Source organism: Vigna unguiculata, chromosome 10, assembly GCF_037176805.1.
Source record: "Vigna unguiculata cultivar grain cowpea cultivar isolate G323 ecotype 2 chromosome 10, ASM3717680v1, whole genome shotgun sequence".
Classification (NCBI taxonomy): Eukaryota; Viridiplantae; Streptophyta; class Magnoliopsida; order Fabales; family Fabaceae; genus Vigna; species Vigna unguiculata.
Window position 1 is genome coordinate 53,155,608 of NC_140801.1, and position 14,252 is coordinate 53,169,859.

At 31.7% G+C, this 14,252-nt stretch overlaps 2 protein-coding genes across 5 annotated transcripts; one reads left to right on the forward strand and one right to left on the reverse strand.

Moving 5' to 3' along the window:
• Window positions 1–1,391: 1,391 nt before the first annotated feature.
• On the reverse strand, window positions 1,392–5,194 carry LOC114166090 (mediator of RNA polymerase II transcription subunit 7a-like). Of its 4 annotated transcripts, none has more exons than XM_085667724.1 (8): window positions 4,980–5,194; window positions 4,842–4,861; window positions 4,494–4,662; window positions 3,869–3,938; window positions 3,344–3,395; window positions 3,055–3,244; window positions 2,878–2,951; window positions 1,392–1,756 (listed from the first exon to the last, which is right to left on the reverse strand). In XM_085667724.1, exons 3-8 carry the CDS (start codon window positions 4,626–4,628, stop codon window positions 1,696–1,698), a joined length of 582 nt encoding a protein of 193 aa, XP_085523850.1. In that variant the 5' UTR covers window positions 4,629–4,662; window positions 4,842–4,861; window positions 4,980–5,194; the 3' UTR covers window positions 1,392–1,695. The 4 variants fall into 4 exon arrangements, with proteins under 4 accessions (XP_085523850.1, XP_085523851.1, XP_085523849.1 ...); XM_085667725.1 differs by having other exon boundaries at window positions 5,051–5,180; XM_085667723.1 differs by having other exon boundaries at window positions 4,842–5,193.
• Window positions 5,195–7,520: 2,326 nt separating this feature from the next.
• Window positions 7,521–10,955, forward strand: LOC114167269 (signal recognition particle subunit SRP54 2). The gene is made up of 8 exons (XM_028052306.2): window positions 7,521–8,027; window positions 8,107–8,260; window positions 9,005–9,155; window positions 9,233–9,381; window positions 9,515–9,615; window positions 9,738–9,895; window positions 10,047–10,161; window positions 10,281–10,955. Exons 1-8 carry the CDS (start codon window positions 7,697–7,699, stop codon window positions 10,607–10,609), a joined length of 1,488 nt encoding a protein of 495 aa, XP_027908107.1. The 5' UTR covers window positions 7,521–7,696; the 3' UTR covers window positions 10,610–10,955.
• The last annotated feature ends 3,297 nt before the right edge of the window (window positions 10,956–14,252 follow it).

The following is a 14,252-nucleotide window of genomic DNA, read 5'->3' on the forward strand; positions in this document are numbered from 1 at the left end:
AGTATTGATTCTTATACTAATTATAATATTTCAATTTTCAAGAATTTATTTATGGTATTATTTATTTTCCGTAATAAATTAAATTTCAGAAGATTGCGTAGCGAATCTTAATTTTCATTAGTTTAAACATTTATTTATCGACTGGTAAAGAGATTAGTGTTTAATTCACTTAATATTTTTAATTAATACACTTTCAGCTTGTTTCATTAGCAATATATCATTGTGTTTTCATAACCAATTTTATTTTCTTTCTTTCTTTTTTCACAAATTTAATGCTTTATTAATTTTATTAGATTGTAGAAATACAATTTTAGTATATCTTATTTTCTGTTTGGTGTGGGACGGACATTCTCTTGTTTCATATTTGGACCTAATTGATCGCCTTCCATATCAGTTTGGCACCTCTTATGCCACTTCTATTATTTTAAATGTTTCTTGTTGCTAAAAAAAATAATAATAATTGAACTTTGGAATCTATCAAACTAAGACTGATAATCAAAATCAAATCATAATCTCTCTTTATAGATTTTCTTAAAATGGTCTTAATAACAGGATTCAATCAATTAGATCATAAAAATCTAAAGAAGCACAAATAGAAAAGTGGGAATGAAATCCATTATTGAACAAACAAAACAAAAACAAAACATAAAAAATATGAGCACAGTAATAATATGTGTACTGTAGATATAAATTAGAATCAGAAAAGAAATAAAAGAATAAAAAGAACTTATAGATCAAACTTCATGAACAAAAATGGATATATACTCATGTAGATTCCATAACTATCAGCATTCCCAAGAACAAAAGAAAAATTATAGAAAGAATTAGATGATGGCGACTACCATTTGAAGAATAAAAAATTGTCACTTGAATGTCGAGATAAAATTAAAAATAAAAATAATAAAACCTTTCTATAAGACTCTCGGTGAAAGGTGAGAAGAAGAAAACTAGTTTATATTTTTTTTCTTCAATAAATGAGTTTGCAATAGACATGATATCTATTTAAAAAAACTAGAATCAAAATTTAACTTCCTGAAAACAAACATTCCAATACTATTATTCTTATTTAAAAACAATAAAATATTTTAATTCCTAAGATTTCTAAAATAAAAATTTGTTTAATTTACTTTGCAAGACAGGATTTGTATGCAAAGAAAGAAAACACGTAGGCTTGTTCTTTTCATCAAAGATTTTAGTCATCCATCTCCTAGTGATCATTCCTTGACAATTCTTATACTCTTCTTAGAGTCCCTCCTTTACTAGTCTTAGTTTCATTGAATTCCTTGAATGAGTAACAGAAAGGTAGCACCTCAAATACTATGCACAATAGCATGGGACAAGAAAATGCAAAAACCAAGACAATCAAGGATCTAAATATTGCAGCATCTTCATCCTGAAATCTGATAATGTGCTGTTCTCATAAAGATGGTACTATAATATTATTTAAATAATATTCAATAGAGGCAAATTCGTCCCACTACTATCGTACATTGACAGTTCAGACTTCCATACACTGAATATTTATAAGGATAGTAGCAACACTCACACAATTCTTCTAATTCTAATATCTCTACACAAGCTGCAAAACAGCTTTCATCAAATTTCTTGTTTTAATCTTTTCATCATTTGCTAAAATCTATTCTAAAATTAATTTCATCAGTTGATTCTTGCTGTGGATACAAGATTGAGAACGCTCTAGTGACCATCAAGTGTTGCCAAGGACTCGTTAAGGAGCCGTCGTGCTTCTTCTCTCCTCCTGCAAATAGAGATTTCCTTAGAAAAAAAGCCAATGACAAAAAATCAAACATCATTTTCGTCCCTATAAGATTTAGATTCGACAACATTTGTTCCAATAAATTGCGAATCACCATTCAACATAGTGTTTTACTCTGACAAGATATGATAAAATTTTGTCCCAATCATGCATTAGTATTATATAAAAGAAAAGTATCTGCTCAATTTTCACCAAAGCAAAACTAGATAAGCAGGGAAAAGGAAGGTAGTGAGATCTGCTACACCATCTCCTAGACACAAATAACAACAGAAGCCATACCTTATTAATGTTAAGAAATTATAGTTCACTCCCCCATTTAATCATTTCCCACCTATCAACCTTTGTTCACTGCCTATAAAATCATACATTTCAGATCAATCAAGTTTCACAAGCATTACACCCTTTTGTTTATCTACAGCTCATTGAACTTAACCAAGATACATTGAGAATTGTCTTTTCTAAGTTCGAAAATTTTAGAAGAGGGTTGTAAAAAAAGAAAAATGTGATATGTCTCCATTTTCAGTTTCAATCACATTATTAAGAATTTAAACTTTCTCATGGTCTTCCATGGGTTCAAGAAACATTCTAAGTATGCAGTTTGTAAGTGTAATTTTAGTGGTGAGGTATAATGTAGTTATTAAGGTAAGCAGGCATGGGTATATGAACTTAGGAGGGATTACTCTATCACAAGTTAGCGGTTATTTGTAAAGTTTTTGTTAGAAGTCCCATGTTGAGTAGCCTTGAAAGCTACTACCACCACTTCGAACATTGTTGTTGTTGTTGTTGTTGTTGTTGTCAACATTATTACCATACCTATAAATTAATTTTAATATGATGGGAATTTTTTAAACTATTTTTCAAAACTATAAATCACCCTCAAACAAAAGCTAAACATTTAAAAACTGGTTGTTGCAGTGTTACCAAAAAAAAAAAGGATCTGTTCCCTCCTTCAAAGGATTGTTTTCGTTATGTAATAATATCTATATCCATTAATCTAAAAGATATGGCTGACGATTTATTAGCTATCCAAACTAAAAGTTGATCCAATCCATTAAGTCCAGGTACACTTTCTTATACACACACATATACATATATATTTATACCTCTTTATGTCCTCCACTGCTTGTTTACGGCGTTGTATCTGAAGTTCCAAAATGTGAATCAGAGTTGCTCTAGCCTATAAAGTAAATAAAAGATATAATTAAAATCCCAGACAACGGAAACAGAACAGCAAGGTAAGTGTATATTTCCTTATACTTAGTGTATAGAAGAAAATATACCTGATGAGGACGCAATGAATTTAAAAGGTGATGTAAGTTTTTGAATACAGTAGATATTTCTTCGACTCTCCTTGCATACTGTGAAGGTCTCTCAATAAGAATATCAGCAAGCTCCAAGACATGTAGTTGCAACTCTCCATTGAGTGACCTCAGCTCCTTCTTGAAATCTATAGAAGATCGGAATCTTTTACTAAAGGATAGAAAAAAATCTTGTAATTGTTATGTTAAAGCAGCTTATAATGAAAGAGAAAATATATTGTGAACACTTGACCCTTTTGAAATTACTCACTTTATGGAAGTTACAATGAACAATTTCACCAGTTGCTCAAGAATACACCAGCCTGTTAAGTAATTGAGTATGGGAAAAGATACCCAATTTAATTAAAAAGCCAGTGCATGTAAAGTTGAAATTGACATAGTATCTATTCTAGGTTTGTGCCTTAGTGATTCATCTTTCTCATATAGAAATTGAAATTTCTAAAAGATGATGAAAATGATAGGGAGCATTTTGCAACATAGTACCTATGGCAACAAAGTGTACACAAACAACCTAAACGTGAGTTATCAACATTAAGAAGCAAAGATTCACAAAAGCATTCAAATGTTAAAGCAAAGTTCATGATGATACTACCAGCTCTTCCGGAGCAAGAAAGAGAAGTCATATCATTTACTATTCTTTTTGGAACGATAGCTTCCAACTGGATAATATTGGGATAGAAAAGCATGATAATAGAAAACCAAAACTAGCAACTTGTGGTCATTACAAAACATTATCATATCACGTTGTGCATGAATAGGGCTAAAAATGGCCTACCAACATTAGGCCCCTTAGAATAGAGCTGGCGCACCCCTTGTTCTTCCAAGCTTGGTAGAACATCACTAGTCTACGAGAAAATAAACAAAGAACTATAATTTTAATACGTTATCATGACATAGAGATCCTACATAAAAGTACAAATAGATAAGCAAAGACTTTGTGAAAATTGCAAATCAGACCCACAAGAAGAAACCCCATTTCAAGTGCCCACCTAAAATAGTTGTCCTTAAATCATTGAAGATAATTGAAGAAGAAAAACTTACTACCATGAAACAACTTATTATTACATATCATATCAGTATGGTCCAATTACAATCCTATGTGTGTGTGAAAAAACTACGAAAATTAAGCTATTTCACCAATCTCTAAGAATTCAATAAACAAACCAACTGACTCCCACATAAGCTGTTTCAGATTTCTTTTCACAAGCCGAAAATCGATGCCAGTGAAAACAAGCATTCGCAAAAGCTTTCAAATAATCTGAAAACATTTTTAAAGCCTCGATGTATAGTTAAAATTTCACCAAGAAAGTGCTTATTATACCAACGACACTGCAATTGCAACAGCAGAAGCTCATTTGAACATTACATCCCAAAAAAAGGCATAGGAAAAAAATGATTACCGTGTAATTGCCTCCAAAACAAACGTAAGTCCCTTCAATAGGCGGCGGAGGCTCGGGAGCAGACTTAGGATCTTGCAAGTAATCTTTGTAAAGCCTGTAAAAAGGTGGCGGTGGAGGGTATGTCGCCGTTGCCATAATTAAAACCTTTTAAACTTCTCAATTTCACGATCTGCACCATCATTGTATGATACGACACAACAATTAGGGCATGAAAGACACAGATGCTTACTCTCTCAATTGTTCAGTTGCGAACTTAATTTCGCGAGAGTGAGTGAGTTGAGTGAGAAGTTTGCTGAGACAAAGGCAAATGAAATAGAGAAATTGATTAACAGAGAAAGAGGAACTCACGGAAACCGGCGACCGGCGAGCTACGGCGGAATGCGAGAAGGAGACAAAGAAATTAGGTTTAGAAAGGGGGAAAAAGTGAAGTGTAAATGTCAAAAGAAAACAACAAAATAAAAATAAGGAAAATAAAAAAAAATTAACCTTAAGATAAAAATTAAAATAATCTAGATTAAAAGAATCAAACTATTTAAATTATTTTTCTCCCCGTTTGCCTTTTTATCCCTCCGTCGAAGAGAACCGGTCCAAAATGGTGGTCTGAGTCTACACCCACGACCGCCGGCAATCTTCCGCCGCAACCCCTGCGGTGGTAAAGCAAAGAAGGTCTTTGATGCGGACAATAAGGGGTTAATGGGTCAATACTTTTCAATGGGATGTATACGTAATATTCAAATTAAGGCTTAATACTTTTTTATCAACAATTTTAAAATAATTCATTTTTTGAACAGTCTCAATTTTTTTTATTTTCTTAATAGTCTATTTTTTAAAAATTAGAATAATATTTATATAAAATATTAAATTTAGTGTTAATTTGAAAATAATAAAATTACTAATTTTAATGAAAATTAAAACTAAAATAATAAAATATATAAAAACTGAATTGAATGAAATAAAAAATATAAAACTGAATTGAACATAATTATAATTTGACAAATAGATTTTTTTTAATTAAAAAATTAAAAAATATATTAAAAAATGAACTAATACGTGATATGCACTTTTAAACAAAGTTAACGACCTAACAACGGTTAGTCAAAATTATGAAATAAAAATAAGAGTGAATAAACACAACAAAAATAAGAACAAATTTTTATAGAAAAATAAAATTTATATGACATTTATTTAAATTAATAATAATTAACGTATACACAGTTGTGTATGCAATTTTTTAAATATAAATTATAGTATGTAAGTAGATGATAATAATATAATGTTATTAAGTTAATATATAAAATAGATTTATATTTATTAAAAATAAAGTGAAATGAATAGAAAAATTAATTGTTGATAAATAAAAAAAGATAAACAGTTTTATAGAAAATAGGTAAAAATAACATTAAATTTAAAAAATTTAATAAATAATTATATTCTAAAGGGTATAATTGATATTATGAAATATAGATATAAAAAAGAATCTCTTTATATATTGTTATAGATAATAATAATTAAAATAACAAACAACAATAAAATTACGATAAATTTTTTTGTAACAATATAAGTTATTTTTAAATATCTTTATTTATAACGACTAAATATAAAGTAATATGTTGATTTTGGAATAAATTTAATACATAAAGTATATGTGTTTGTTAAAGATAATGTTTTACAATAATAATAATGTAAACTTATCACTCAATATATGTTAAACACACATTTTAAAATATTTATTAATATTTATAATTTAAAATATCTTTATTAAATTAATTTAGTTTTACTCGAATAAATTAGAACCACTCAAAATAATGAAAAATAATTTGTATTTTTTCTTTTATTTTAGAAACAGCTACATGTGATCACTCTGGATTGTGAGTTTAAGTCCAATTTTAAAAAATCATTACAAAAGCATAAATATATCTTAATTGTCTTCGTTGAAAACTTAATAGATAATCTTAAATCATATACATATTTTGTATTAATATTTTAATTAATAATGATAATAGTAAAAATAATATACTTACTAAAATCTTTCACTTATAATTTTGCTTTATTATTATGATTATATATTTTATAAGCATTATAGATACACCTAAATGTCATTAAAAAAGATTTTGATATCAATTATTTACCTTAAATTTTTTATCTTCATTTAATTGAAGGCGTGATTGAATTCACAATTTTCCTCTGCAATTCAATAAAATTAATACATTATATTAATATAAATTTATATTGATTAGAAATATTATATATTACTTATAACTATCTATAAAACTTCTATGACATGTACATTTTTCAAGATTTTTTTTTTTTATCTTTGTTTATTTTATAACTGCAGCAATACAGTTAAAAATAAAATACCGCAATATTTAATTTTAAATTTTTGTAAACATCAAATCTTTTTTGTTTAGAAAATTTGTATTGCGGTTACAACTTTTAAATTTGTAATATTAATTTTTAATCGTAGCTACATATTACTTTTTCTTTCTTTATTTTGTATTTTATAATATGTTTCAGTACACAATAAACGATTTATTATTAAATAACGAAAGAGATGAACTATTAACAATAACAGTTGCAAAAGTAAGATATGAAATGTATCATCATAAACTAAACAAGACTACAAAAAACCATAAAAAGGAGATTTGCCTATTCTAAATTTCGAAAGATTAAATTACTCCTATTTTCTAAACTATTTAAAAATTTTAAATGGACAACTAAACGTAAAGCTATTAATTAATTGAAATTTTATTTTTAAAAAATACCGGCCTTGAAAAAACTAAATTATTAACTGTTTTGAAAACATTAGATATGGAGAAAAAAAAAGATTCGATGAGTTGTTTTACATAATTAACGATCTGATTAAGATTAATTCGATGAAAACCTATATTTTTTTAAACTTTACAAAGTCGTTTTTTTAAAAAAAAATAATAAAAAGATAAATTAGTAGTTTAACCTATTTTTTTAATTTACAATTTATAAATTACAATAAAGAAGAGATTTTTATTTCCAAATTCTAGTGAACTTTAGAAAAATCAAAATCCAACTATAGCTAGGGTGTGCGTGTATACGAGAAACGGCGTGCATACACAGTGGATATTTGGATTCACCTTTTTTCGTTTCACCGGCGGCGGCGAACGTGGTGCAAACCCTAATTCAACAAAACCCAATTGGTGATCGGAGGAAGAATCTGACGGTGGGCGAAGATGGTTCTCGCGGAGTTAGGTGGGAGCATTTCGCGTGCTCTTCAGCAGATGAGCAATGCGACCATCATCGACGAGAAAGTCCTCAACGATTGCCTCAACGACATCACGCGCGCACTTCTCCAATCCGATGTGCAATTCAAGCTGGTCCGTGAAATGCAGGCTAACATCAAGAGCATCGTCAACCTCGACGACCTCGCCGCTGGCCACAACAAGCGCCGGATCATCCAGCAGGCCGTGTTCAATGAGCTCTGCAAAATCCTCGATCCCGGGAAACCCTCGTTCACTCCCAAAAAGGGGAAACCCAGCGTCGTCATGTTCGTCGGTTTGCAAGGTTTGTTTCTTTCCTTCGAATAGCGTTATGCTTTGCGTTTTGCACAATTGGAATGATCGTGGATGTTTGCGTGATACAGGATCTGGTAAAACGACGACGTGTACGAAATACGCGTACTATCATCAGAAGAAAGGATGGAAGCCCGCACTGGTATGCGCGGATACGTTCAGAGCTGGTGCTTTTGATCAGTTGAAGCAAAACGCCACTAAGGCTAAGATCCCTTTCTATGGAAGGTACGTGTTGGTAGTTGTTATTCAATTTGATTCGTGAGATGCAGAGATGATTGGATTTAGCTGTAGTTGACACATTGTTCTGTTGTTAGCCATGCTGCACTTATACCTGCTGAATGTTGATAGTAAAGTTAAGGTTGTGTACTTGTATTTTTATATGTTGATGAGTTACATTGGCAGTTATGTTTCTATATAGATCATGCCTTGGATGGCGTTAAATCTTATTTTGGGATATTATTCGTCTGCAAGTAGGTATTAAGTGAGTAACAAAGTAAGATTGGGGATGATTATCGCTGACTATTTCGGAAACTGGGGCTTAGATTTGTTTATTCTCAATTTGTTTTTTCATATGTTATGGATTTTACACTCTTGGCTCTTCAATCACATGTTCAGATTTTGTTGCTAAGATTCCCTTGCTCACAAATGGGCGTACTCTTTTTCATTTTTTTATCTTATTTCTTCTAAAGAAGACTTAATAAAAATTTACAATGTGTCTCAGGCTTACTATGCAAATTTACCAACATAAAAAATGCATGAAACCAATAATTAAAAGAATTCCTTTTTTTTTTTCTTTCTCACAATGATCTATTTGGATTCATCTTACAATTTCTTTTGTTTTCGTTTTATTTTTCTCATTTGTCATTCATTACAAATGCTTGCTTCTATGTTGTTAATTGCATTTCATTTTATTTCTGTGGTGTTCATGCTCAAGTAATATTTTGGTTGCAATGGCCCATTTTTCTTCAGCTATATGGAGTCAGATCCTGTGAAAATTGCTGTGGAAGGAGTTGAAAGATTCAAGAGCGAAAACTGTGACCTTATAATCGTTGACACTAGTGGGAGGCATAAACAAGAAGCTGCACTTTTTGAAGAAATGCGTCAAGTTTCAGAAGCAACGGTATTTCCTGTGGATACTCTGTTAATTTCTGTTTTCAATAGTCAACAACATCTAATATTTTTCGTTGCATTGTTCAGAAACCAGATCTTGTTATATTCGTCATGGATAGCAGTATTGGTCAGGCTGCTTTTGATCAGGCTCAAGCATTTAAACAGAGTGTTGCAGTTGGAGCCGTCATTGTGACTAAAATGGATGGCCACGCAAAGGGTGGTGGTGCTCTTAGTGCGTAAGTATTGCCAAGATAATTATATTGTATTTATACGATTTAAATTTAATACCAACTTATGTAAATAGGGTGTCTGTTGCTTTTGTATGTTTGTTGTGGTTTGAATTGAAATCTAATAATCTTGTATGTTCAGTGTAGCAGCAACAAAGAGTCCTGTCATATTTATTGGAACTGGAGAACACATGGATGAATTTGAAGTTTTTGATGTTAAACCATTTGTCAGTCGACTATTAGGTGTGTGCTTCCTCCCTTTTTTCTCTACATGAGTATTGGGTTATCCTACACCCTTTTAAGTATATTATTGTGTCAGTTTGCTTAAATTAATTTTTAGTCTTGTTCAATGACTTTTGATCCAGGCATGGGAGACTGGTCCGGGTTCATGGACAAAATACATGAAGTTGTTCCTATGGATCAACAGCCTGAACTGCTACAAAAGCTGTCAGAGGGAAACTTCACCTTGAGGATTATGTATGAGCAGTTTCAGAACATACTTAAAATGGGTCCCATTGGCCAGGTTACATCCTTTTTATGTTTGATTGAATTTATTATACCCACAATTTTTATATTTGATGCTCTAAACAGATACTAGTAACAGCTTCTTGGTTACCGTGTAATGAGATGCTGCACATTTGCTTTATTGACGTTTGCTTGGTTGATTTATGCAGGTCTTTTCTATGCTACCAGGATTCAGTGCCGAATTAATGCCAAAAGGCCGTGAGAAGGAAAGCCAGGCAAAAATTAAGCGTTACATGACAATGATGGACTCAATGACAAATGAAGGCATGTGCTGGGCATTTGTTTGCCTCTTTTAGAGTATCAAATTTTTGTATACTAAATTAATTGTTTTGAAATAATGTACCTTCATAAGCTAACCTTTAATGGTTACAATATGTTTACAGAGTTGGATAGCTCAAACCCAAAGCTCATGAATGAGTCCCGCATGATGCGAATAGCTCGAGGTTCTGGTCGTCCAGTCAGGGAAGTAATGGAAATGATGGAAGAGTACAAACGGCTTGCAAAGATATGGAGCAAAATGAAAGGGCTTAAAATACCCAAGAAGGGTGAAATGAGCGCTTTATCCCGAAATATGAATGCTCAGCACATGAGCAAAGTCCTCCCTCCTCAGATGCTAAAACAAATCGGAGGCATGGGTGGGTTACAAAGCTTGATGAAGCAGATGGGATCTGCTAAAGATATGATGGGAATGTTTGGCGGTGGTGATAAGTAGATTGTTGTGGCATAGGAGCTGAGGATTGTTTCTGATCACTACCAAAACCTCTCTAATACATACTTCACAAGAGCTGGATTCATCAAATTATGCAGTTCACATTGAATTCGGATGAATTGTTCTGTTAATCAATCTGCAGCAATCTCGATGGGTGGAATAGTTCATTTCAAATTTTCTTTAACACTCCTTCTGTAGAACTAAACCCCCTTGTCTGTATATTTTTTAGTCTTTAGGAACGCAAAGCAATTTTATTGTGAGTTGGAAGTTTTCTTGTAGTTGTAACATGATAAATAAGTTACATATTGCTCCACTTAATTTATTGAAAAAGGTGAAGTTAATTCTGACAGTTGATTTTGGATTTGCATTTTCGATTGCTTCGATGGATGTTCTTCTGGTTTTATATATTTCTTTCCTTTTCATCTGGTCTCTTCCAATGTTGCTTTAGTGTTGGTTAACCATATCACACATAATATCTGCATAAAAACTACATTTTGTTCTAATGTTGTGATAGGCTTGGTCATGGATGAAGGTTGACCCAATCAAACCAATTCGAACAAAAAAAATTGCTAGTTCTGATCATCTGTTAAATTATAATTTAAAATCATAAATGCAGTCTCCTGGTATTTAGAACTCAAATTTATATTTAACAATTTAACAATATATAAAGAGAATTCTCCTTTATGTATTTACATATCAAAATACTAATTTTACCTTTTAAATATAATATTTATTAAATTTTTAAAAATCGATCATTATATTTGCAAACTTTTTATAAAATCGGTTATCTCAGTTTCTTCTCTTCTTCTTTATTTATCTGTTTTGATATATTTTATTTTATTTTTAATAAATATAATTTTAGTTTATATATCAATTTAATAATATTATAATATTATCACCTACTAATATAATATCACGCATATTTAAAAAATTATATACACACAAACGTATATAATATTACGCATATTTAAAAAATTGTATAAACACAAATCCAATAGCGCCTTGTTTACATTAGGACTACTTTAATAAAAGTGCGATGAATGTATATAGTGATTAAATATTTTGTGTTCATGATGTAAGAAATTGTTTTTGAATTAGGTTTTGTGTGAATTTGGTGGAGAGAGCAATAAATAAATTTGGTTTGGGTTGTATTTTTCTAATTCTGGTTGGATTAAGATTTATTGAAAATGATTGGTAAAGTCTCAGTGTTCCTTTAATCTAAAACCAGGATACTGGTACACTTGCTAAAATATTGAACAATTTTAATAGAATTATAGTATATTTGAATCAAAGATATTGCATAAAAAAATTAATTATTATCCATTACCAATTGATAATTGGCACAAGATGGAAACAATCCTTCTATTTAATTGCGTTTAAAATCTATATCGTTAAAAAAAAGAATTATAGTATATTTGAATCAAAGATATTAATGACTCATCGTCACCTTCAAGTCATTTTGCTTATGATGAAGTTTTATTGGATTGAAAAAATAAATAAAATCAATTTATTAAATTTTGCACTCAAAATGAACCTAAATTACTTTAAATTAAACCCTAATAAGTTAAACTGGTTTTGAAAGGATTATTATTATTAGTATTTAAAATGCAATTAGTAGTCCACGCTAACACGTCTCATTAATTACCACATGATGCTACATTCTTCGATAATAAAATAGCCCCTTCCACGAACTTTTTATTTTTTTCCAAGAAACAATTTCATAACTAGGAATTTGTTTTCCCACATTAAAACTAATGTTTTACTAACTAATCACTATGTTACGTTCCTTTTCTGTTTTTTTTTTTTTTTTCAATTCCATTGAAGTGATAGATTCTTGGCCTTTCGTGCAAAACATAGTAAAAAATAATATTAGTTTAATTACTAAGTAATAGTAGAAAAAAAAATGCAATTGACCTTAAAACATGATTGTTATGTCTTTCGTAGGATGAAAAATAGAGTCGTTCTTATGAATATTTATTTAGCTCATATATGTTTGTGATGGATAATGCTTGTAAGATCCCATTTTATAGTTTTAAACTATTAAACAAAACATTCAAATTTTAAAAGTTCAGAAGCAGATGATAACATAGGCCAATATAACTAGTACAGTCATCCAAAAGAAGTGCATACACTGATTAATATGTACAGCCCATATCACTGAAGGTTGCAAAACATCCTAAACATTTACTAGGGAACAAGTAGCTACATACAGCTGGGAAACGTCTAGGAATTCACTCAACGTCGGTCCGAGAAAGGTGTACCTTCACCTGCACTTTTATCTGTTCGCGCCGTTCATTAAAGACGGTCATTGCAAAAGAGAATAGAAGACACACAGAACACAAAAGAAACTAAAAGGGTAAGCTAACTGGACACAGAGTAAATCATGCAATTGATATTTTTATACTACCACAGGTAATATACTTTTGTTACACAATCAATTAAAATCAATCCAATTAATCATGGCCATAACATCACACCTCATTCTAGACTCGATATCCGGATTATGTAAGTGGCATTGGAGCTCTTGGTGACTTGCACTTGAAGTGGTTCCTAAACTCTGCAGAGTCTTAGGCACAAGGGGTATTCACCCAACCACTCTCAAGGTAAATCCCATCACCTCTATGATGGATCGGAATCATAGACCAGGACCTCCTGCTACTTCTCCCGACGTAATCCATCACACTCTACTTGAGTCTTAATGGTTACTGGAAGCGTCAGGATATCACCAATCTGAGTCCTCATGCCCTTACATTCACTAAACCACATACTATAGGATTTCCCTTGAAATCTTAACTATAACATACTCCATTCACATCACATTCACACCCAAGGTGTGCATACAATTTACTATGCATAAAGATCTCATACAATTATCAACCCTCATCATCTTAAAGCAAACAATCAAACATCAAGGAAGCAAAACAGTGGAAGAAAACAATCTTCAGCAGGGGATCTCGCTTAGGCTAGAGGGTCTCGCCTAAGCTAGAGAGGTTATCTCGCTTAGGCGGGCTTCCCTCGCCTGGGCGAGAACCCTTACAGTGGCAAAAAGAAGCTCTGGACGAATTCTCGCTCAGGCGAAGCTGGCTCGCCAGGCGAGAGGTTATCTCGCTCAAGCGACTCCAGCTCACCTAGGCGAGACTTCGCAAATTGACAGAGGTGAGTTTCTGGTATTTTCGCTCAGGCGAGACCAACTCGCCTAGGCGAAACTACCAGAAAATCCTCCATGTTCTGCACATGCAAACTCGCCCAAAGGCCATCCCCACTCAATTTCATACTTTAGCAGTCTCAAACTTCAATTAAACAAGCAATCATGCAATCAAAGCACTCCCAAACGCAATTCACACCAAAATGAGTTACAAAGTTAGCTTCCCTTACCTTTTGCCAAGACTTTAACTGGTGGACTCAAGCAGATTTACAAGACAGCAGAGTTTTAGCTTAACCTAGAGGAATTCATCACAACGACATGGAGAAGAAAGAATTTCGTGATTAGATTCAAAAATCGGCGAGTAATTAGAGGATTCTAGCTGGAACCAAACCCAATTTTAAAAGAAGCCTACCTTGGGGGATGGAGGTTTGAGGGAGAGAGTTGCGGAGGTTCCTGCTGGTTGGTTCTTCTGGAATCTGAGTAGGAAAAAGGAAATGGTGA